This window comes from Ranitomeya imitator, chromosome 2 (assembly GCF_032444005.1).
Source record: "Ranitomeya imitator isolate aRanImi1 chromosome 2, aRanImi1.pri, whole genome shotgun sequence".
NCBI classification, from domain to species: domain Eukaryota; kingdom Metazoa; phylum Chordata; class Amphibia; order Anura; family Dendrobatidae; genus Ranitomeya; species Ranitomeya imitator.
In genome coordinates, this window is record NC_091283.1 from 380,699,178 (window position 1) to 380,725,460 (window position 26,283).

At 44.6% G+C, this 26,283-nt stretch overlaps 1 protein-coding gene across 1 annotated transcript in view; it reads left to right on the forward strand.

Moving 5' to 3' along the window:
* Nucleotides 1–5,805: 5,805 nt before the first annotated feature.
* Nucleotides 5,806–26,283, forward strand: part of LOC138666629 (uncharacterized) — a 292,085-nt gene continuing 271,607 nt past the window's right edge. The window contains 5 exon segments of the mRNA XM_069754825.1: nt 5,806–5,849; nt 13,090–13,239; nt 13,369–13,548; nt 13,632–13,755; nt 13,839–13,936. Of these exon segments, the coding sequence (XP_069610926.1) occupies nt 5,823–5,849; nt 13,090–13,239; nt 13,369–13,548; nt 13,632–13,755; nt 13,839–13,936 (579 nt within the window). The 5' untranslated portion in view covers nt 5,806–5,822.

The following is a 26,283-nucleotide window of genomic DNA, read 5'->3' on the forward strand; positions in this document are numbered from 1 at the left end:
GTGAGTACTGACCATTTTCTAAATTTCTGACAATATAGTTCTACATCATCCTGACCCTGGCATAAAGCCAGCAGATTTTTCTCAGCTTGATCCACTGAATTAGGCTCATCGTAAAGCAATCCCAGCGCCTGGAAAAATGCATCAATATTACTCAATGCAGAATCTCCTGGTGCAAGAGAAAACGCCCAGTCCTGTGGGTCGCCGCGCAAAAAAGAAATAATAATCAAAACCTGTTGAATAGGATTACCAGAAGAATGAGGTTTCAAGGCCAAAAATAGCTTACAATTATTTCTGAAGCTCAGGAACTTAGTTCTGTCACCAAAAAACAAATCAGGAATCGGAATTCTTGGTTCTAGCATTGATTTCTGATCAATAGTATCTTGAATCTTTTGTACATTTACAACGAGATTATCCATTGAGGAGCACAGAGCCTGAATATCCATGTCCACAGCTGTGTCCTGAAGCACTCTAATGTCTAGGGGAAAAAAAAGACTGAAGACAGAGCTAAGAAAAAAAAATGATGTCAGGATTTCTTTTTTCCCTCTATTGGAAATCATTGAATAGGCTCCTTGTACTGTTATGGCTGGCAATCAGGCAACACAGCGTGCAGTAATCAGCGCACATACAGAGATCTGGCAAAAACCCAAAACAATAGGACGAGCTCTGAGACGTGGAATCTCTGTAGACTGCAGTACCTGAACTGTCCTCACACAACTGGAAGCAGCAGTGGATTGCGCCTATCACTACCTATGCAACTCGGCACTGCCTGAGGAGCTGACTAGCCTGAAGACAGAAATACAAGCCTGACTTACCTCAGAGAAATACCCCAAAGGAATAGGCAGCCCCCACATATAATGACTGTTAGCAAGATGAAAAGACAAACGCAGGAATGAAATAGATTCAGCAAAGTGAGGCCCGATATTCTAGACAGAGCGAGGATAGCAAAGAGAACTATGCAGTCTACAAAAAACCCTAAAACGAAAACCACGCAAAGGGGCAAAAAAGACCCACCGTGCCGAACTAACAGCACGGCGGTGCACCCCTTTGCTTCTCAGAGCTTCCAGCAAAAGATAATAACAAGCTGGACAGAAAAAACAGAAAACAAACTAGAAGCACTTATCTAGCAGAGCAGCAGGTCCAAGGAAAGATGCAGTAGCTCAGATCCAACACTGGAACATTGACAAGGAGCAAGGAAGACAGACTCAGGTGGAGCTAAATAGCAAGGCAGCCAACGAGCTCACCAAAACACCTGAGGGAGGACGCCCAGAGACTGCAATACCACTTGTGACCACAGAATTCACAACAATTCCCATCTAGTACTTTGTATGTTCCAGGTTTACCCACCTATTGTCTCATTTATGGTGTTTTTTTTCTCTTTTAATATGTACATTATATTTTGATTTTGTGCTTGATTATCCAAATATATTTTTCTCATTTTTATTCTTGGTCTTTAAGGCTCTTTGCTTTTATTTGGTGTCTGTATTATGGTTTATGATCTCATGTATAGGATTACTTATGTAGGTGTATTTCTTGACCAGAGGAAGTCAGAGAAATTGATCTTTGCTAATGATCAGTATATGAAAGCAGAAAGATCCCAGTAAAGGACTTGCTCTATGTCCCTAGTCTTGAGAGCAATCTGTTATCTGCGAAGAAACTCATAAGAAAAGGAAATTAAGTTACATTTTAAGATGACATCTGTATCATCTGATGGTATTACATTCGATCTGTGTAATCAGACAATGAAATGTACAAGTTGTCTAAGGCTATGTGCCCACGATCCGGAAGTAGCAGAGTTTTCAATGCAGTGATTTTCGCTGCATTCGAAACGCTGTGTTCTATTGAACGCAGGTAAATCCGCATGTGTTCACTAAATCATGCAGATTTATGGCATCCAATACATTATATCATTGAAATTTCTGTTGAGGGGCTAGCTAGCATAGCAGATTGACATGCTACGAATCTGAAAGATGCGCAGCATGTCAATTTCCACGGGTGATCCGCAGGTGCACATATAGTGGACATCGGATTTCTATAAATCCCATCCACTATGCTGTAACATCTGGCCTCAGCTTTTTGACCAATTTGGGATAATGCAAAAAATTATGCATGCAGAACTGAATATACAAGTACTGAGACAAAGCATTGTAAGGAAAAATGGAATCGTATTTCAGACCACTGTGCCATACAAAATGAATCCTACAAAAGAAGGAAATACCAAGAGCAAATTAGCTGTATACCTTAGAATATCCAAATAGACAAATAGAAACCCAAAAGAAGGTATTCAATAAAGGGAACAATGACAGTAATGCCACATATACATAATAATCATTGTTACAGAACCCCCAGCACCAAGAATATGTTATGCAGTATATATTATGTATAACAGGTTCCATGTGAAATGCATCAGTCCACAGGCTGCGCCCCTGGGCAGAGGGGACACGATATTCCCCTTTTGTCCTCCCCCACCTTTGTAATTCCCACAGTAAATATCAGCAGGCTCCGGCCCCCTGTGGCTATTGTAATGTATGTCTGGCCTGTTTTTTATATTGGCCTGCCCTGTGTATCTGTGTTATATATTCTGTGTGCTGGGAATAAAGTGTGTTCTTTTAGACTGGAAATATGTGGAGTAGCAGTCAGCTTTTATATGCTCTCACGTAATCAAGGAATTCCAGCCAGCGTCCTTCATTCAGAATTCAGCAAAAGCAGAGTGGACCTCCTGAAACACGGGGTGGTACTGAAAGAGGTACCCCAGCTTGGTAGACCCCGTTACAATCATTTTATTTGTTTACAAAAACTACGATCTTTTGATCGCCTGTTATTGCATTTTAACACAATGTTGCGGTGACCAAAAAAACGTAATTCTGGTGTTTACCGATGAGATTAATTATTTTTATATATTGACAGATCCTGGGATTCTGAACGCAGCAATACCAAATATGTGTATTTTTTTATTGTTTTATTTTGAGCGTGGCAAATGGGGGGGTGATTTAAACTTTTATATATAAATATATATATATATATATTTGTGTAATTCAGTATTCTCCATGGGAGACTAGGAGCAGCCATGATCCCACTGCCTGTGCTACACAGAGCCCCTGTTAGGGGTATACGTCAGCTGATGAAATCAGTTGACATGTGCCAGGAAAGATGTGGGCTCATCCTCTGAGCCCGCAGCAAATAGGAGGAGGTGACCTTAGACATACCTATAAGGGGAAAGGGGTTAACGTTGGAAGAAGATCTGTTACCTAACAATGAGAAATACAGGGAGGTAGTGGGGGTACTTCTATGCATAGCAACTATGACTCGACCATATATTTCTGCAACAATTGAAGTTCTCTGCAGATATGTGGAAAAACTGTGCTAAAAAGACTGGAATGCTTTTAGGAGAGTTCTTTGATATTTGACATAAATTTAAGGATATTTGTAACAAGAGATTTAAACTCACAGGCTATGTGAATGCAGACTGGGCTGGTGACTTAAGTGATCGTAAATCGAAAGGAGGCTATTTTTCAAGCTTAGAGAAAGTCCAATTTCTTGGTCTAACAAAAGACAGGTGTCTGTAGCCTTGTCATCTACAGAAGCAGAGTACGTGTCTGCAGCCAACGCAAGTCAAGAGGTCATTTGGTTAAGGCAATTGCTAGGTGATCTTGGTAAGCCATCAACTCAACCGACGGTGATTTATGAAGACAACCAAGGATGCATTAAACTTGCATGCAGTGAGATCAGTGCGAGAACTAAACACATTGACGTTAAACATCATCATATGCGTGATTTGATAAAACATAGGATAACTGAGTTTTTTTATTTCAAGACTAACCAGATGATAGCTGATGTTATGGCAAAGTCACTTCCAAGAGCCAAATTTGAAGAATTCAGAACCACTATGGGACTAACGGGACAAGTAGTTGTTGAATGGGGTCTTGGAATAATGCTTATCATTGTATACATTGCATCAACTACTATATACTACTGTTTAAAAGTGCCTGAGTTTCTGTCTCCAGCAATAGTGTTATATTGCCAATAATTCCAAGTGTGGCCTGACTAGTGATTTGAATAGAGACAAACTATGTTCTTGACGTGAGGCACCTATGCCTGTTTTGATTCATTGCCTGATTGTACTTACCGTTGGCAGCTGCTGCCTGGCACTGCTCACGAAAGTGGAGTTAATTGTCCACCAACACCTAAATTGCAGTTTGACCTAGTGTCTTGTTATTTAGTATGCTATATATCTGTACATTTTGTTTCCTTGACCCAAGCTCTTGTTATGCAATTTCTTTATGTCCTCGATCAGTGGGGTAAGAATAGAGAAAGTCCTTCAAATTACCTTCAGTACAGTTAAAGAGGAAGACATCGTATATTCTTAGAATGAAGCTAGATAAGCTAATGCTGTCCAGATCTGTTCTCCAGCCTACCTGGGAGATGTTACTGCTGACTTACCTCCATTTCAATTATTAGAATAGACTCCTGTTAGATCGATTTCTCCTTCAGATTACCAATTTTATCATATAAGCCCTCAGTGCTCGTACTCAGCTTGGATAAGATTCCAACTACTCAGGAGGTCTAGATGACCCTAGGAATTGCCCCTTTAGTAAAACTGATAAGGCTTAGTTTCCACCATGTGGAGTTTAGGGAGGCCTCACTAGTGGATTGTAGGATAGTGGATTTCTGCATAATCTGATGAGTTGATGGCAGAGATTTTGAGAAGTGCTCTCTATGTAGAATATACCCTAGATGTCTTAGATGCTCATAGACAGATTTTAGGCCAGTCTGGATCTCAGAGGAGGTACAGAATATGATGAATGACATTTTTCATCATCTGAGCTGCAGGGTGAATGTTTACAGTCCAATATATCTGGGAATATGTGAACACCCACATCAGGGAGGTAGAGGACATGAACTCTAGTTTCTCTCAGCCCCGTACACATTGTACATACATGGCTCCGACTCCGTACATGTACGGCTCCACTCGTTACTCATCTTATACTCATTTCTCCCCTTCATACATACTGTATCATACACACGTGACTCTGTTCTGTACAGGTCATTAACATATGAATCCACTTCCTACACACATACGATACACTTTATTGATCCCGGGGGAAATTACAGTATTACAGCAGCAATGCAAACAGCAGTACATAAAATATTAGGACACAAATCTTGCACAAGTATACCAACATTACATAACAAATACATGTGGGTAGTTCAGGTATATAAGTCACTGTTAATTGACATTAGTACACCAGCAATCAGTCATTGTTGTCTACCACCCTTAGGAAATTATTATACATCCCTATAGCAGTAGGTACAAACGATTTCCTGAATTTCTCCTTCTTACACCTTAGTAGGATTAGATGACAGCTGAATGTGCTCTTCTGCTTCAAGAACAGCTCGAATAGTTGGTGTGTATTATTGATCATTATAGCCCTACACATCTTCTGAATCCTATCCTCCACTGCCTCCTCAAAAGAGTCCAGATGGAGGCCAACAACCACACTTGCCCTCTTGATAAGTTTGTTGAGCTTATTAGCGTCAGGAACTCGCACACTACTGCCCCTGCAAATGATAGCAAAAAAAATGGCGCTTGCCACAACGGACTGGTAGAACATTTCCAGCATTTGTCTCTGTTTTGTCACCGTGCACACCCGTTTCTGCTATATCCACAATTTAACTCCCTCCTGATCCCACTTCCCCTCATCCAGCACCATGACAACCAGCACAGCAGAGTCCTGCATACACTGAGGCCCCTGATCATGTGACCCCCCTGACTCCTCCCTTCCTGTGACCTCATCACAGGTCCTGTGCGCACAGAACAGCCATATATGTGGTGTGCGGCTCTGCAGGTGGAGGTAGGTGCTGGAGATTCCTCATTACTGGGCTTTAGGACCATTAAAAGGATTGTCCTCTTTCAGTACTGTGTGCCTCAAACTCTATAAAGTATTTGAACTAATAAGCTCAGCAGGCGCGCACCCTCCTGCGTCCAGCAGTCATGGAGCTCATCCTCTTTGCCGAGGTTGACAGCATACACCACTTGGCGCAGTGATTGGCTAGAGTGGTGACTCGTTGGTTGAGGTGACGTCACTGATGCAGTGAAATCACCGAGGTTGGAGCAGCAGTGGAGAACCAGTGTTGGACCCGTGGACGGTGAGTACCTGATGAGTTTTTATTTTAAATATCCTTTAGAGGTTAGGGCACACGTTTCTGAAAGTGGACAATCCCTTACTGCGGCTACATCAGGTAATTATGTTGCTGCATTACAGGATGTAGATTTATGAGGGCTGGTATTTATGGTATGAGATTTACATTCTGTACATTTTGGATGATTATAATTTCAGAAACTAAATATTATTATCTTTCTCTATCCCCATGATGGCACCACAGAGAGAGGGGTCCGCCCCCAGGGACAGGAAACCTACAGGTGAAAAAGGGCGTACCTCTCTCCCACATCAGTTGGTTTCCTGTCCCTGACGGGGAACCTACAGCACGTACCTGAGGATTCGGCGTGGGATTCCAGGGAGCTGGTCCGGTCGGTTCCTGACAGGGGGCGCCCTGTCACGGCTGGATCCGGCAGGTTTTCTCCCCCTTTTGTTCCGACCATGAAGCACCACCGCTGGGGTCGGCGGGCCCTATGGGTGAGTGTGGCGGGGAGAGGCAGTGAAGAGGATCGAGCCTGCCTTCCCCGTGGAAAAAAAAAAAAGGGGGAGGAAAGAGGCAGGTGACGGTGGTACCGCTAATCGGTACATGGAGGTAGCGGCGGCTACGCTACCATGAGGGGACACAGGAACGCACCAAAAGCACCCATGGCACCGCCGGACGCCGCCGCCTAAACTGGAAGCACGGGGCGGCAGGACGGGGGCGGAACGCTAGAGCGTGCGCACGGGCGTCCCCGATTATATCCTCCCTATGGGGCGCCTGTGCTTCGGACCGGAAGTGTCACGCGCGCATGCGCAGATCGCCGCTTCCACCAGCGGCAAATTTAAAAAGCAGCGTTTCCAAGGGAAATACGTGGATCAAACCTCCTCTTTGCTAAAACGCAGCGTGGAGGCCACTATGAGTGACAAAGAGCAGCAAGATGCACAGGAGTGTGTACAATTGTCGCCTGAGCAAGTGCAGGTACAGCGGCACCCACGCTCACAACATCAGCGCAAAGGAAACGCTTCCTCTCAGCAGCGCAGCAGCAGTGGACGCTCAGGGTCACAACGCAGCCAAGTCTCTGAAAAAAACCATGCGACCGGTGACGAATCCAGTGGATGTAGTCCCGAGGCCAGAGACGGTATCTCTTATTCACAAAGGGTGAGTGATCTATGTGAAAGTAATAATGTAATACGAGATTACTCTTTCTCCTAGGGAAGAAAATATACAGCCAAATCAAAGCACAAAGTGTGTGCAATATGTCTAGAAGAGCTACCTTCCTCCTGGGAGAAAAAGCTATGCGGGTCTTGCATAGAAAAAAACATTCAGGAGGAATCCCCGGCGTTCGCATCAGACCTAAAATTGCTAATAAAAAATCAGGTGGACAGTGCCCTCAAAGGCATTAAAGTTCCAAAGAAAAATCACAGATCAGGTCACAACTCTCCTGAATCTAGCGTAGACGAGTTAGAAAGTGAAACATCTGACTCTAATGATTCGTCGACATCCGAGACCTCTTCACTATCGTCAGAGGGGGGACGCAGTTGCTTCCCCATCGAAGAGACAGACGCACTGGTAAAGGCCATCAGAACGACCATTTGTCTGGTAGACGAACGCCCTAAGAGAACGGCACAGGACATAATGTTCAGCGGATTAGAACAAAAGAAAAGAAGAGTATTCCCGATAAATGAGAAAATTCACTCTTTGATCAAAAAAGAATGGAAAAAAACGGATAAAAAAGTTCTCTTGACCCCCAAGAGAAAATACCCGTTTGATGACCCAGCCTGCTCATCCTGGAGCAAGGCACCCAAATTGGATGTGGCCATAACAAAGGCCTCTAAAAAATTTGCCCTGCCCTTCGAGGACATGGGTACTCTAAAGGACCCGATGGACAAAAAAGCGGACACTTTCTTAAAAAACTCCTGGGAAGCAGCAGGAAATGGTCTAAAACCAGCCATCGCAGCCACTTGTACTGCCCGTGCCTTAATGGTATGGCTCGAGCACTTGGATTCCCAATTAAAGGGAAAAGTCTCAAGAGAAACAATCCAGAAGTCAGTGTCCATGATGAAAGGGGCGGCAGCCTTTTTGGCGGACGCTTCGGTGGACTCAGCAAGATTAGCAGCCAGGTCGGCCTCTTTCTCAAACGCCGCAAGACGTGCCCTGTGGCTAAAGTGCTGGCCGGGGGACTTGCAAACAAAGACCAAGTTATGCTCAATACCTTGCGAAGGTGAATTTCTGTTTGGGTCAACATTGGACGACATCCTTGACAAAGCGGGAGATAAAAAGAAATCTTTCACCGGGTTTCCTAACCAGTCATATAGGCGTTCCTTTCGGAACAGAAAGTTCATGCGGAGAAGACCCCCAAAAGGGAATAAAGATGGATGGGAAGACAGAAGGAACAAAAACAGAGGCTTCTTGTTCAACAACCCCCCCCCTCCGGATAATAAAAAATCTCAATGAAGGTACTCCCCGGGTCGGAGGGAGACTAGCCGAGTTTCTTCCAGCCTGGGAAAAAATTTCAAACAGTCCCTGAATTTTAGGTATTATACGAGAAGGCCTCAAACTCAAATTTCGTATCCCTCCCGGCAACTCCTTCATGATAACGCCTCAGAAACAGTCACACGAACAGTCAGCTCTCCAGGAGGAAATTCTGAACCTAATCCAGAAAGGAGTATTGCAAGAAGTCCCATACCAGGAAAGAGGCACGGGCTTCTATTCTCCCCTCTTCCGCCGCAGGAAACCGGACGGATCGTACAGAGCGATCATAAATCTCAAAAAATTAAACAGTTTCCTCGAGATCCAACACTTCAAAATGGAGACAATAAAATCTTGCGTGAAAATACTCTTTCCTTTGTGTTTCATGACTGTTCTAGACTTACGAGACGCATATTACCATGTGCCCATCCACAGAGATTATCAAAAATATCTCAGACTGGCAGTGAATATCCAGGGGGAAGTAAAACACTTCCAATTCCGAGCTCTCCCCTTCGGGATAGCCGTCGCTCCTCGGGTATTCACAAAAATAATATCAGAAGTGATGGCCCACATACGGGAACAGAATGTCCTAATAGTTCCCTATCTGGACGACCTCCTCGTGGTAGGGAACTCATTCCAACATTGCGAACAACAGTTGAATCTGGTCATGGCTTCACTGTCGAGTCTAGGGTGGCTGCTAAACATACCCAAGTCCAAAATAGTGCCATCCCAGGTACAGGAGTACTTAGGGATAGTCCTAGACTCGATCACGCAGAAGTGCTATCTTCCTCAGGAGAAGATTCAAAAAATGACACAGGCAGTGTTACAGTTGATGGTATCCCCAGTCACTACTCTGAGGAAAGCAATGTCCCTGCTGGGCTCCATGACTGCCTGTATCCCGGCCGTACAGTGGGCACAATGTCATTCCCGGGACCTACAATGGGAGACTTTAGATTCAGGCATATCTCTGCACGGAAATTTAGACGGGCAGTTAAGTATCTCATCAAACACGATACACTCCCTAGTATGGTGGGCAGACCCAGAGAATTTAACCAAAGGGGTTCCTTGGACGCTACCGACGGAGAAGATTCTAACGACGGATGCAAGCCCCAGGGGGTGGGGAGCACATATAGGCGATCAAGTGGCACAGGGGAATTGGAACAAAAGTCAAGAGCTAGCTTCTTCCAACATGAAAGAACTGTTAGCGGTAAAACTGGCCCTAACACACTTTCTATATCTTCTTCACTCCCATCACGTAAAAGTCTTTTCGGACAACCAAGTAGTGATTGCATATCTAAACCACCAAGGGGGCTCCAGGTGTCGAGCATTGATGGAGGTAACCCAATCCATCTTCCACATAGCGGAACACAGTCTAAAGTCCTTGACAGCTCTCGACTTAAAGGGTTCAGAAAACCAAACTGCAGACTTCCTGAGCAGAACGTGCTTAAAGCAGGGAGAGTGGGAGCTAAACCAGTCGGTCTTCGATCAAATCGTGAATCTCTGGGGTTTGCCAGAAATAGACCTATTCGCGAACAGCCAAAACCACAAAGTAAAAACATTCTGCTCAATCGATCCCCGGGGGAGCCCTGTAGCTCTAGACGCACTGACAATTCCTTGGAACTATCACCTCGCCTATGCGTTCCCTCCAATATCGCTCATCCCCTTAGTGTTGAGGAAAATTCGGGAGGAGGGAGCAACAGTGATAGTAATAGCGCCATTCTCGCCCCGCAGAATATGGTTTTCTTGGCTAAGAAAAATGTCCATATCAAGTCCATGGGTTCTACCAGACACTCCGAAGCTTCTGTCCCAGGGTCCGGTATTTCCCCCCAATGTAAAGAATTTACACATGACAGCCTGGCTTTTGAAAGGAGGTTGCTAAGGGATAAAGGGTTCTCTCCCAACTTAGTGTCCACTCTATTACAGAGTAGAAAACCCGTAACCCCTAGAATATATGGGAAAGTGTGGAAAAAATTTATGTCAGTATCAGGTGCAGACCCGTCCGGGGAGATCCCAATAGAGAAAATCCTTTCTTACAGAAAGGTCTGGAAAGAGGTTTGGCTACAAGCACTCTAAAGGTTCAGGTGGCAGCCTTGGGAGCACTGTATAATTATGATTTGGCCAGAAATCGGTGGGTCATGCGATTTATTAAAGCCTCAACTAGGTCCAGGCCTATTCCCCTCCACAATTCTCCTCCGTGGGATCTAAACCTTGTATTAAACGCTCTAACCAAACCTCCCTTTGAGCCCCTGGCAGAAGTTCCCTTAAAGATCTTATCTCTAAAAACCACACTCCTAGTGGCCCTAACCTCGGCTCGTTGTGTCAGCGATATACAAGCGTTATCTTCATGCCCACCCTTTACTCAGATACTTGATGACAGAGTCATTCTTAAAACTGACCCGGCTTACCTCCCTAAAATAGCGTCACAGTTTCACAGAACGCAAGAAATTTCTTTGCCCTCCTTTTGTCCCAACCCTAAAAATCAGGGGGAAAAAACACTGCATACCCTAGACGTAAAAAGATGTCTGGTCCAATATCTGTCAGCCACTAGGGAGTGCAGGAAGGATAGGGCTCTGTTTGTCTGCTTCCAGGGTTCACGGAAGGGACAAAAAGCATCGAAAGCTACGTTAGCGAGATGGATAAGAGACGCCATCGCCCTATCCTACTCATCCTGTGGGACAGTCATCCCAGAGAATATAAAGGCTCATTCGACCAGAGCAGTGGCATCATCCTGGGCGGAGAGAGCTGGCGTTTCAATACAACAGATATACCTAAACATGGGTCACAAGGGCCCGAAAAAACGACCTTAAAGTCCATGTGATACAAAATATGAAAAATCTTTATTAATAATAAAACAATCATGGAACAGGTGAGACAAAGGTGCAACCCGGTATACGGGGACGCTGCACCGACTAAGATGTTACACAGGCGTATGGAACCGGGACGGAGTCATAAGAATATCCAAACAGCTGACAATATTATAAATCTGAGTCTAATGTCATATGGCAATAAATATAAGCGCCATCTATACACAGGGACACAGATCCATAGTATAAATAGAGTATAGCTATCAGAGCCCTGTGTGTAATAAACAAGTGGTGCTAGGACATAAGAGAAGACATAGGCACCAGATAATATGTTACCTCTAAGTAGAGCGCAGTGTACAGACTCCTCCCGGGGACAAACGCCTACCCCAACGCAATGCCCCTTGAAGAAGGAGTTTGGCCGAAACGCGCGTTGGGGTAGGCGTTTGGCCCCGGGAGGAGTCTGTACACTGCGCTCTACTTAGAGGTAACATATTATCTGGTGCCTATGTCTTCTCTTATGTCCTAGCGCCACTTGTTTATTACACACAGGGCTCTGATAGCTATACTCTATTTATACTATGGATCTGTGTCCCTGTGTTTAGATGGCGCTTATATTTATTGCCATATGACATTAGACTCAGATTTATAATATTGTCAGCTGTTTGGATATTCTTATGACTCCGTCCCGGTTTCATACGCCTGTGTAACATCTTAGTCGGTGCAGCGTCCCCGTATACCGGGTTGCACCTTTGTCTCACCTGTTCCATGATTGTCCCACTATGATGTTTTATTATTAATAAAGATTTTTCATATTTTGTATCACATGGACTTTAAGGTCGTTTTTTCGGGCCCTTTTGACCCATGTTTAGGTATATTTTGCTAGTGACTAGTCCGTTTATTTAGTCCTTTCTTTTTGGTCAGCAATAGATAATCTTGATTATGCTGTATTTTGTTGTGCTTCTGTTTAATACAACAGATATGTAGAGCGGCCACTTGGTCTTCCCAGTCTACATTTTTCAAGCATTACCACTTAGACTTGACCTCCTCTGATCCTTCCTTTGGGCGAAGGGTTCTAGAGGCAGTGGTCCCTCCCTAAGAGTTCTATCTATTCAAATCTCTCCGTGGTGCCATCATGGGGATAGAGAAAATGGTAGTTGCCTGCCGATAACGGTATTTCTCTGATCCCATGATGGCACCCGTATATTCCCTCCCTTTTTCACACACAGGTGTGCACTTTGTAATGTACTAGTAATTAATTTTAGTCACGGTGCCTCTGTTAAGTTAAATAGGTTAAGTTTAATTTGTGCAAATATTGAGTTGCAGCTGAAGTTCTGTATAAAGCTCTGTAATCCAACTGATGTGGGAGAGAGGTACGCCCTTTTTCACCTGTAGGTTTCCTGTCCCTGGGGGCGGACCCCTCTCTCCGTGGTGCCATCATGGGATCAGAGAAATACCGTTATCGGCAGGTAACTACCATTTTTTTTAATAATAATTGATACAGACTTCAAAGTCCCATCGGTGATAATGTTGTGTGTGATCTGAAATCTGTTCTTTACGACAAGAAACTTCAATGATAAATGTGTGGGTTTAGTGGCCATTTGACTTGGCTCACTGGTTTATTATTGGAGATTTTTAACATGGCATCTTTATGATGTTACATCGTCATCTTCTCCCCATTCAGGTCCCTACAATATCGGATCCTCTCAGTGGAGATCTTCTATATAAGAGACTTCTCCTGAGTGACCCTACAAGGATGGATAGGGACAGAGACAAGATGGCGGAGAGGATATTACACCTCACCCTAGAGATCCTCTTCCGGCTTACTGGAGAGGTGAGAGATTCTGATGACGTCACATTACATCATTCTTATCTATGGGAATAGCAGATGGACAGAACTGGAGAGGTGAGGACTCTGGAAATGTCTGTAATGAGATTTATTAATGTGTCTCTCCATAACCAGGATTACACAGTGGTGAAGAAGACCTCTAGTGAGCGCTGTCAGGACCCTGTGTCTGAGGGATGGGGAAGACTCCTCAGCCCAATTACGGGGCCTCCACCTCACCCTCTGATACATGAGGACATCAATGACCAGGAAATCCTAGAACTCATCTACAAGATGATTGAGCTGCTGACTGGAGAGGTGACACTGCTGGGAATGCTGGGACATTATACAGTAACATTATGAAAGGATCGGGGGGATGATGGTATCATTGTATGTGTCAGGTTCCTATAAGGTGTCAGGATGTCACCGTCTATTTCTCCATGGAGGAATGGGAGTATTTAGAAGGACACAAAGATCTGTACGAGGACATCATGATGGAGGTTCCCCAGCCCCTCACATCACCAGGTAATTAACAGGACTAAATACACTCAGCCTATAATTATCTGTATGTGAAGAATGAATTCAGTCCCTGTATGTGTTTCCTCCAGATCTATCCAGTATGAGGACAACACCAGAAAGATGTCCCCGTCCTCTTCTTCCACAGGACTGTAAACAAGAAAGTCCCGATGTTCCTCAGGATCATCAGGTAGATGGAGAGAAGGTGTCATGAAATCTTCCCTATGATGTGTATAAGGCTGTGAAGGTTTTTTCTTAAAGGGAATCTGTCACCTACTTTTTCGTATATAAGCTCCGACCACCGCCATAAGGGGCTTATCTACAGCATTCTGTAATGCGATGACGTCCTTTTCCTTGTTTCTGTCGCGGCTCCTGTGCAGGCGTACTTTATCTGCCCTGTTGAGGGCAGCGCAAAGTACTGCAGCGTGCAGGCGCTGGGCTTCTCGGACCTTTTCCGGCGCCTGCGCACTGCAGTAATTTTCCCTGCCCTCAACAGAGCAGATAAAGTATGCCTGTGCAGGAGCCGCGACAGGAAGCAAAGAAGAGGACGTCATCGCATGAAAAAGTAGGTGACAGATTTGCTTTAAGCATTGTTTTATTTACCAAAATTAAATACTGAATGGACAATCTATAGGAGACATACTCTACCGATTGAAACATTTTTGTGTGGAAACTTTATCTATTACCCTGCAGCCCAGGAGAATATAAAGTGATCCTTTTTTAATGTGAATTCAAATTAGAATGAGAAGATTTAGTTATCTGAGCATCTTCAAACATGGTCATCAGTGCCATATTAGCCGGGATCCGTATTTCAAAAACTGCTAACCTCAAGGGGTTTTTACATGCAATTGTGTCAAGAGTATACAGACAATGTTGTTAAGGTAGAAAAACATCCATTGCCAGGTGCTCCTTTGATCATAGATAAATCATCAAGCATGTTCTAAAGAATCGTTCCGATGATCAGACAGAGCACAGTCATGTAAATTGCAGCTGATTACAATGCTGGTGTCTCACTAATGTGACTGAATCTCTTGTTCCTTAGCATGGATGGGATGGGCTGTAGCAGCAGATAACACTGTTCTACAGCCAAATTGGTTCAGAGATGAAAACAGTTGAACTCAACTAATTTTGTTGTGCTGAAAATGAATATGATGCTTAAATTAGCTGATTAGCTCTAATTTTCAAGATCTAGAAGAGGTTGTAATTACTTATGACACGTTTCACGCAGACTTATAGAAAATTTGCATTATTATTGCATTGTTAGTAGCTAGCCTGTTACATTATCTATTTAGTCTATTGAGCCTTCAGTATTCCATCATCTTGGGGTGACCAGTCAAAAAACGCCAACTCAGCTTCAATGACGTAATACCAGCTACAGTTGCATCACCTACTTTTATAAATACTCTCTATGTAAACTATACAGTTTTAGGATATCTTAGCTTTGTTTCTTAGCATATTGGCATATTTCTATATGTTTTTTTTTCAGATATGCTTCATAGTTGCATTAACAAAGCGGATAGTGTTTGTTACTAGTGATGAGAGAGTATACTCGTTGCTCAGGTTTTCCCGAGCACGCTTGGGTGATCTCCGAGTATTTGTTAGTGCTCGGAAATTTAGTTTTCCTTGCCTCAGCTTCATGATTTACAGCTGATAGACAGCTTGAATACATGTGGGGATTCCCTAGCAACCAGGCAATCCCCACATATACTCAGCCTGTCTAGCAACCATAAATCATGCAGCTGCATCAACAAAAACTAAATCTCCGAGCAGTTACAAATATTCGGAGACCATGCGAGTGTGCTCGGGAAAACCCAAGGAACCGGTATACTCGCTCATCACTATTTGCTACATATGTGGAGAAGTCACTTTTGTGCCACAAAGGCGAAATTGACTACCATTATAAGGAAAGCCTACAACCTGTATTTTGACTGTAGAATAGGAGATCAGGACAACAGTTGTTCTCCACACAGATGCTGCAATAGATGTGCATCACATCTTACCCAATGGTTGCATGGGAGGAGGCAATCTATGCCTTTTGCAGATCTGGAGAGAGCCAACAGATCACACTTCCAGTTGCTATTTCTGCATAGTGCCCCCCATTAGCAAACGAGTTTCAAGGAAGAAGAAGTGGTCTTTACAGTATCCAAACATTCCATCTGCACTATGCCCACTCCCACATACAGAAGAACTACCGACTCCCAAAAGCAGAAGAATAATTTTCAGTCTAGTCAAGTGAGGGAGAAGAGAACGCTTGGTGTCATTAAGCATCTTCCTCTCACGACCCACATTTCTGTCAGCTACCTCAACTGAACCACTTCTTATAACACAAAGTGAACTGAAAAATCTTATTAGAGATTTGGATCTGCCCAAGAATAAAGCTAAGCTCTTAGGTCCCAAGATACAGCAGTAGAATCTCCTAGCGGGCGATATTTGGATTTCTTTGTTCCACAACCATGATAAAGATATTGACCAATACTTCTTCATGGAGAGCGATTTTGTGGCATGCAACAACATCAACAGTTTAATGAAAGCTCTGAAATTAAGTAATAATCCAAATGAATGGATCAATTGAATCAATTCATTAAAAACAAGCCTAAAAACCGTTTTGCGACAAAATGGAAATACGCTACTTTCAATTCCAGTTGGTAATGCAGTCCACATGAAAGAAACCTATGACAACATGAAACAGCTGTCGAGGTACCTGAACCATGACCAATATTTGTGGCCCCTTTGCGATCACTTGACGGTGGTTGCCCTCTTAGGCCAGTCTCACACGTCCAGATAATTCCGGAATTATCCGTGTCCGTGTGCTCCCGTGGTACATCAGAGTGGCACAAGTGCGGCACACGTGTGCCACCCGTGTGCCAACTGGGTACCACATGGAGCGTACCACACGGAGCTAGAGATAAGCGCTGTCCCCTGCATCTGGTGCTGAAGCGGCCATTCATATCTTCTCTCCAGCAGCGTTCGCTGGAAAGTGGATATGAAAAATCCTTTTTTTTTTGTCCTCATGTTTAAAATAAAGATCCCTGTCGCCAAAGCCTGTGCGCCCCCCCCCCCCCCGCTGTAACTAAAATACTCACCCCGCTTCCTCACAGCGTCCTGTCCTCGCCGCACCTTCTCCAGTATGAGCGGTCACGTGGTGCCGCTTATTACAGTCATGAATATGCGGCTCCACCCCTATGGGAGGTGGAGCCGCATATTCATGACTGTAATCGGCGGCCCCACGTGACCGCTCATATAGGAGAAGGTGCGGCGGGAACAAGACGCTGCGAGGGAGCCGGGTGAGTATTTTAGTAACAGCGGGGGGGGCGCACATGGGGTGAGAGGGGGTGACGACAGGGATCTTTATTTTAAACACGAAGACAAAAAAGAAAAAGGATTTTTCATATCTTCTTTCAAGCGAACGCTGCTGGAGAGAAGATATGAATGGCCGCTCCAGCACCATGTGGGGGGGACAGCGCTTACAGTAGCGCTGTCTCCTGCACGGCACACGGACTGCACACGGACAGCGTCCGTGTGCGGTACATGTTTTACACGAACCCATTGACTTTACTGGGTCTGTGTAATCCGTGCGCTCCCACGAACACTGACATGTCTCCGTGTTTTGCACACGGACACAAGGTCCGTGAAAACACGCTGACATGTGCAGTGACACATTGCTTTCAATGTGTCTACGTGAGTCAGTGTCTCTGGTACGTGACGAAACTGTCACCTCATGTACCAGAGCCACTGACGTGTGAAACCGGCCTTACTTGGTTTCCAGGGTGAGCACCCAAAGTACTGCTGCTTTCTGTGTGAGTGGGATTGTCATGCAAGAGAATATCACTACGATAAGAGACCTGCCTCTCCGACATTCACCTCAAACAGAGAGTAAAATGTCCTGCATCCAGCACTCATTGATCAACATAAGATTTTGTTACCACTATTTCATATCAAGATGGACCTAATGAATAACTTTCTAAAGGCAATGGATAAAAATGCAAAAGCTTTCAAGTATCTCATTGATAAATTTCCAAGGTTCAGTGAAGCAAATATAAAGAAAGGAGTCTTTATTAGACTTCAGATTTGTAAGCTTCTTCAAGATGAGGAGTTTCTCTGTTTGTTGCATGGCAAGGAAAAGACTGCATGGGCAGCATTCGCATTAGTGGTATCTATTGTTTTTTAGAAATCTAAACAGCAGATAACAATGAAGTGTTGGTGGAAAATCCCCTCAAAACATGTTCTTAAAGATTCATTTCTTACATCTAGACTCTTTTCCATCAAACTGTGGAGCAGTGAGCGATGAGCACGGTGAGAGATTCCATCAATGCTTGCAGATTCCTCTTGGACAATTGTAAGAAATGATCTGATGCAGGAGTAAACAAGCAAAAAAGAGTTGTCACTGAATGAGGACCAAATTTTGTAGTGCAATTTCTGTAAGTGTTTATGGATCGCCCCCGTAGGGCAGCGGGGAACTTGGAGCCGGGCCCTTCAGTTCTCAAGGGGAATGTCACGGTGGCTGACCCGGCCCGTGGCCCTAGGGACGTCTGTTGTAAATGGGGGAAAGGTCTTTAAAGGGATAATGTTCGTGATGCCACCTGTGGTATTCGGTCAGGGTGACCGACGCTGCTTAGGGGTCCACTGGGGTGATGTTATGGCAGCTAGATGGTATACCTTCCCACAGGTGAAGTATATCCCCAGGGCTTCCCGAAGTGTAGATGGTGGATGGTGTGAGGCGCAGTGAAGAACGAGGACACAAGGGTGCAGTCTCTTTACCTTTTTACTGAAGGTTCAACATCCACAGTCCAAAGCACCAGATCACAGGGCAGGCAGAGTCCGGCCGGTCTGAAGGCAAATCCAGAGTCCCCTTATCCAGGTGGAAATCAGTAGCCTTGGTGTTGTAGTACCTCCCTGCTGTGAGTCTCGGTAAGGTCCTCACAACTGTTCAGGATGTTATGTCTTTCTCTCTCTGTCTCCCTGATGGATAGGATAGGACAAACCCGTATGACTGATGGCCTGAGGCTTTTTACAGGGACACTATCACGCCCTCCTGGCTATAAGGTCGGGCAACTAATATGGAACTAGCTGTCCTGCCGGTCTGTGGAACCAGGCTTGGAGACGATGACTCCCTCGGTGTTCCGGCTACCGGCTTCTGCGCCTCAGAAAGGAGGCAGCCTTTTACAGGGCAGAACTCTTTCTGGTTTCCTTTCCTTTTGCTATGACTTCGTTTCTCACTCTCAGCAACACAATTCCCTTCAATGTCTCTTTCTTAGGATGCTGCTGCATTGATAAGCAGGCGCAGCTCCGTGTCCTTCTGACTAAGCCTCTGACAGGATCCCACCCCTGTCAGGGACCCACTACCTGAGTGGAGCTCAGATAGCAGCTCACTGGGTGAAGCTCAGCTCACTTCTGCCTGACTTCCTGTCCAGACCACCAGTTTTACCTAATTGTGAGGAGTGCCCTAATAAATAGAAACAAGGCTCCTACTGGCGGCCTGGAGTGTGAAGTGTGTTGTGTGGTTTGTGATACCTGGTAAAGAGATCTCCATTATTGCCTTCAGACGTAATATCACTCCCCCTGAAGGAAAAATGACACTACTGCAATGACCAGGACCCTGGGGCGCTACCACTCTCCCCCCCATTAAATCCAGTACTCCTGGACTGGGAAAAGAAAACAACAATACAGTAGCAGAAAGACATACGGTACATATTTTTGAAATGCTATAAAATAAATTAATTTAACTGTGCTTTCCTTTATGGGAGGTGAGAACACTTGAACGTTACAAGCAATAACATATTTACATGACTGCTTGGCTCATCTTGTATTAACTATAAAATACTATTACCCGTACAGGTATACTACCTATGAAGTGCAAACATTTCTTTATTCAAGTGCAAAACAGTTATTCTTCTCTAAGTGCAAAGTCTTTTAACTAATTAACTCAGTACTCACTAAATGACTCACTGACCCCCACGGGTTCACTTTATTGAAACGCAGAACAGATATCACCCCCCTTACGGGCTTAATGTATCTTTCAATTTTATTCTCAGTACATCATTCTAACTATCTAGCCTTAATTCTACCATATTAGCTACATACTACCAGCTATGTAAACATCATTACTATCTACTTTCTATTTTTTGCATTAACTCACTATCTACTATATTATCAACACAGTGGAACAAATTACCAATCCCATTAAGGGCAAAGTCAAGTCTTTTTCTGAGGTAGTGCAAAGCATTAATCACATCATCAATATTCAAGTCAATTTAAAGGTGACGTGATGCGAGGGACCCGTGACGAACCCCTAACGTTTCTAGGGTGGGCTACAAGACGTGTAATCCTGACCCAGAATTCTGCCACACCAACGGGTTTTTCTTCAGTTCTGTAATGTAAAGCAATTATTACAGCAAGATTTAACAGCAGTTTCTGTTAAGAGGCAGTCTCTGTAAAAGCCTCCTTTTGTAAAACCAGTAGAAAGCACCTTTAACCCCTTTACCCCCAAGGGTGGTTTGCACGTTAATGACCGGGCCAATTTTTACAATTCTGACCACTGTCCCTTTGTGAGGTTATAACTCTGGAACGCTTCAACGGATCCCAGTGATTCTGACATTGTTTTCTCGTGACATATTGTACTTCATGACAATGGTAAAATTTCTTTGATAATACCTGCGTTTATTTGTGAAAAAAACGGAAATATGGCGAAAATTTTGAAAATTTCGCAATTTTCCAAATTTGAATTTTTATGCAATTAAATCACAGAGATATGTCACACAAAATACTTAATAAGTAACATTTCCCACATGTCTACTTTACATCAGCAGAATTTTGGAACCAAAATTTTTTTTTGTTAGGGAGTTATAAGGGTTAAAAGTTGACCAGCAATTTCTCATTTCTACAACACCATTTTATTTTAGGGACCACATCTCATTTGAAGTCATTTTGAGGGGTCTATATGATAGAAAATACCCAAGTGTGACACCATTCTAAAAACTACACCCCTCAAGGTGCTCAAAACCATATTCAAGAAGTTTATTAACCCTTCTGGTGCTTCACAGGAATTTTTTGAATGTTTAAATAAAAATGAACATTTAACTTTTTTTCACAAAAAATGTAATTCAGCTCCAATTTGTTTAATTTTACCAAGGGTAACAGGAGAAAATAGACCCCAAACATTGTTGTACAATTTGTCCTGAGCACGACAATACCCCACATGTGGGGGTAAACCACTGTTTGGGCGCATGGCAGAGCTCGGAAGCGAAGGAGCGCCATTTGACTTTTCAATGCAAACTTGACTGGAATTGAGATGGGACGCCATGTTGCGTTTGGAGAGCCCCGATGTGCCTAAACATTGAAACCCCCCACAAGTGACACCATTTTGGAAAGTAGACCCCTTAAGGAACTTATCTAGATGTGTGGTGAGCACTTTGACCCACAAGTGCTTCACAGAAGTTTATAATGTAGAACCGTAAAAATAAAAAATCATATTTTTTCACAAAAATTAACTTTCCGCCCCCAATTTTTTATTTTCCCAAGGGTAAGAGAAGAAATTGGACCCCAAAAGTTGTTGTACAATTTGTCCTGAGTACGCTGATACCCCATATGTGGGGGTAAACCACTGTTTGGGTGGATGGGAGAGCTCGGAAGGGAAGGAGTGCCGTTTGACTTTTCAATGCAAAATTGACAGGAATTGAGATGGGATGCCATGTTGCGTTTGGAGAGCCACTGATGTGCCTAAACATTGAAACCCCCCACAAGTGACACCATTTTGGAAAGTAGACCCCTTAAGGAACTTATCTAGATGTGTGGTGAGCACTTTGACCCACCAAGTGCTTCACAGAAGATTATAATGCAGAGCCGTAAAAATAAAACAAAAAATTTTTCCCACAAAAATTATTTTTTTAGCCCCCAGTTTTGTATTTTCCCGAGGGTATCAGGAGAAAGTGGACCCCAAAATTTGTTGCCCAATTTGTCCTTAGTGCGGTGATACACCATATGTGGGGGGGAACCACTGTTTGGGCGCATGGGAGGGCTCGGAAGGGAAGGAGCTCCATTTGGAATGCAGGCTTAGATGGAATGGTCTGCAGGTGTCACATTGCATTTGCAGAGCCCCTAATGTACCGAAACAGTAGAAACCCCCCACAAGTGACACCATTTTGGAAACTAGACCCCCTAAGGAACTCATCTAGATGTGTTGTGAGAGCTTTGAACCCCCAAGTGTTTCACTACAGTTTGTAACGCAGAGCCGTGAAAATTGAAAAAAAAAAATCTTTCCCCAAAAAATTATTTTTTAGCCCCCAGTTTTGTATTTTCCCGAGGGTAAGAGGAGAAATTTGACCCCAAAAGTTGTTGTCCAATTTGTCCTGATTACGCTGATACCCCATATGTTGGGGGGAACCACCGTTTGGGCGCATGGGAGGGCTCGGAAGGGAAGGAGTGCCATTTGGAATGCAGACTTAGATGGAATGGTCTGCAGGCGTCACATTGCGTTTGCAGAGCCCCTAATGTACCTAAACAGTAGAAATCCCCCACAAGTGACCCCATATTGGAAACTAGACCCCCATGGAACTTATCTAGATGTGTTGTGAGAACTTTGAACCCCCAAGTGTTTCACTACACTTTATAACGCAGAGCCGTGAAAATAAAAAATCTTTTTTTTCCCACAAAAATTATTTTTTAGCCCCCAGTTTTGTATTTTCCCAAGGGTAACAGGAGAAATTGGACCCCGGAAGTTGTTGTCCTATTTGTCCTGAGTACGCTGATACCCCATATGTTGGGGTAAACCCCTGTTTGGGCACACGGGAGAGCTCGGAAGGGAAGGAGCACTGTTTTACTTTTTCAACGCAGAATTGGCTGGAATTGAGATCGGACGCCATGTCGCGTTTGGAGAGCCCCTGATGTGCCTAAACAGTGGAAACCCCCCAATTATAACTGAAACCCTAATCCAAACACACCCCTAACCCTAATCCCAACAGTAACCCTAACCACACCTCTAACCCTGACACACACCTAACCCTAATCCCAACTGTAAATGTAATCTAAACCCTAACCGTAACTTTAGCCCCAACCCTAACTGTAGCCTTAACCCTAGCCCCAACCCTAACTTTAGCCCCAACCCAAACTGTAGCCCTAACCCTAGCCCTAACCATAGCCCTAACCCTAACTTTAGCCCCAACCCTAACTGTAGCCTTAACCCTAGCCCTAACCATAACCCTAGCCCTAACCCTAGCCCTAACCCTAACCCTAGCCCTAACCCTAGCCCTAGCCCAAACCCTAACCCTAGCCCTAACCCTAGCCCTAGCCCTAACCCTAATGGAAAAATGGAAATAAATACATTTTTTTAATTTTTCCCTAACTAAGGGGATGATGAAGGGGGGTTTGATTTACTTTTATAGCGGGTTTTTTAGCGGATTTTTATGATTGGCGGCCGTCACACACTGAAAGACGCTTTTTATTGCAAAAAATATTTTTTGCGTTACCACATTTTGAGAGCTATAATTTTTCCATATTTTGGTTCACAGAGTCATGTGAGGTCTTGTTTTTTGCGGGACGAGTTGACGTTTTTATTGGTAACATTTTCGGGCACGTTACATTTTTTGATCGCTTTTTATTCCGATTTTTGCGAGGCAGAATGACCAAAAACCAGCTATTCATGAATTTCTTTTGGGGGAGGCGTTTATACCGTTCCGCGTTTGGTAAAATTGATAAAGCAGTTTTATTCTTCGGGTCAGTACGATTACAGCGACACCTCATTTATATCATTTTTTTTATGTTTTGGCGCTTTTATACGATAAAAACTATTTTATAGAAAAAATAATTATTTATGCATCGCTTTATTCTCAGGACTATAACTTTTTTTTTTTTTGCTGATGATGCTGTATGGCGGCTCGTTTTTTGCGGGACAAGATGACGCTTTCAGCGGTATCATGGTTATTTATATCCGTCTTTTTGATCGCGTGTTATTCCACTTTTTGTTCGGCGGTATGATAATAAAGCGTTGTTTTTTGCCTCGTTTTTTTTTTTTTTTCTTACGGTGTTTACTGAAGGGGTTAACTAGTGGGCCAGTTTTATAGGTTGGGTCGTTACGGACGCGGTGATACTAAATATGTGTACTTTTATTGTTTTTTTTTTAAATTTAGATAAAGAAATGTATTTAGGGGAATAATATTTTTTTTTTTTTTTCATTATTTAGGAATATTTTTTTTTATTTTTTTTTACACATTTTGAAATTTTTTTTTAAACTTTTTTACATTGTCCCAGGGGGGGACATCACAGATCAGTGATCTGACAGTGTGCACAGCACTCTGTCAGATCACTGATCTGACATGCAGCGCTGCAGCCTTCACAGTGCCTGCTCTGAGCAGGCTCTGTGAATCCACCTCCCTCCCTGCAGGACCCGGATCCGCGGCCATCTTGGATCCGGGGCTTGAGGAAGCAGGGAGGGAGATGAGACCCTCGCAGCAACGCGATCACATCGCGTTGCTGCGGAGGGCTCAGGGAAGCCCGCAGGGAGCCCCCTCCCTGCGGGAAGCTTCCCTATACCGCCGGCACATCGCGATCATCTTTGATCGCGGTGTGCCAGGGGTTAATGTGCCGGGGGCGGTCCGTGACCGCTCCTGGCACATAGTGCCGGATGTCAGCTGCGATAAACAGCTGACACCCGGCCGCGATCGGCGGCGCTCCCCCCGTGAGTGCCGCCGATCGCGCTGGACGTACTATCCCGTCCGTGGTCATGGGGGCCCACCCCACCTCGACGGGATAGTACGTCCCATGTCAGAAAGGGGTTAAGAAGGTGCAAACTATTTACAAGCAGTTCAGGAATCATTCACCGTCCATGATCCTACAGTCTTTAAGGCAAAAGGAAAAGGTAACTTTGTAAACAAAGGATCCCTTTAAACAGGGGACCCCTTTAAGAGCTAACCTTAGACAGGTTTAAAGTATTTGTGAAGCAGCAAAGGATGAACAGTTAACTATTTACATTCTTTTCAGTCAACATTTACTTGGACGGCTTTAAGGGCTTTACCTGGCACACAACCCTTTTTGGCCTGGGAAGGGTGGAATCCAAGGTTACACCTGATGTCGGATAAACACCATTGGTCTTTCTTTCGTGGATTGTCATATCATGCGCAGCAATGGAGGTCTGCGTCGCTTGATGATGGGCATTTACTGCAGCAGAGGTAGCGGCTGCTGCAAGATCAGTCACTGGAACTAAGTCAGTAGCAGTCGCTGGAGTGGTGTCGGTCACTGGGGCAGGGTCGTTCTATATACCTGCTTCAGATGCGGTCCCTCCGGTGCCAGTCTGCTCTGCCTCCGCTGGGGTCTGGAACGCTGGTTGCAGGGCCTTGTGCTGCGGCGTTGTCATCTCTGTTTGCAGCATCTCGCTTTCCAGCAGGGCCTTGCTTTCTGGCTTCGGAGTGCTAGAACTTCTTTCTTGCTCTGGACCAGACGAGGCTGTCGACAGACGTCTGGTGAGGCTCCCGATGAAGGTCTTGTTCCACCTGGCCTCAGTGCTCAGCTTCTGGCGCACAAGCTGACAGGTGCGTTCTTCCTCTTCCTTCCGCAGGAGGTCCGGATTCATCTTCGGTGAAGGGTGCAGTTCTTGCAGGCCCTGGCTGGGAGAGTCCTCGTGCTCCATCCCACGCTCCGAGGTCCACTCACCTCCCTCCGCCATATTGTTTTTCGGCACCTCACATCACAGTCTTGGCAGTGGGCGGGCATATTTTTTGCGCCGCTCTGCTGGACCCGCCCACGATGGCACGCCCTTCTTCTCCTGCGCTCCTCGTGGCGCTGTAATGGCGGCAGTTTGACGGGAATTTTGGCGGTCTTTACACAGTCTTTTCAATAAATCACAGTTCAATTACGATTCTGGCACCATTCTTAGGTATACATGACCTGATTTTCAGGCTTAAGTAGATCCTGTTCGTGACGCCAAGTTTGATCGCCCCCGTAGGGCAGCGGGGAACTCGGAGCCGGGCCCTTCAGTTCTCAAGGGGGATGTCACAGTGGCTGACCCGGTCCGTGGCCCTAGGGACGTCCGTTGTAAATGGGGGAAAGGTCTTTAAAGGGATAATGTTTGTGACGCCACCTGTGGTCAGGGCGACTTCGTTTCTCACTCTCAGCAACACAATTCCCTTCAATGTCTCTTTCTTAGGATGCTGCCGCATTGGTAAGCAGACGCAGCTCCGTGTCCTTCTGACTAAGCCTCTGACAGGATCCCAACCCTGTCAGGGACCCACTACCTGAGTGGAGCTCAGATAGCAGCTCACTGGGTGAAGCTCAGCTCACTTCTGCCTGACTTCCTGTCCAGACCACCAGTTTTACCTAATTGTGAGGAGTGCCCTAATAAATAGAAACATGGCTCCCCCTGGTGGCCTGGAGTGTGTTGTGTGGTTTGTCATACCTGGTAAATAGATCTCCTTTATTGCCTTCAGACGTAAAATCACTCCCCCTGGAGGAAGAATGACACTACTGCAATGACCAGGACCCTGGGGCACTGCATTTATAATTCACAATAGTGTTTTAGTGATTTGAATTGTTGCTAAGTTTCCACTAAAT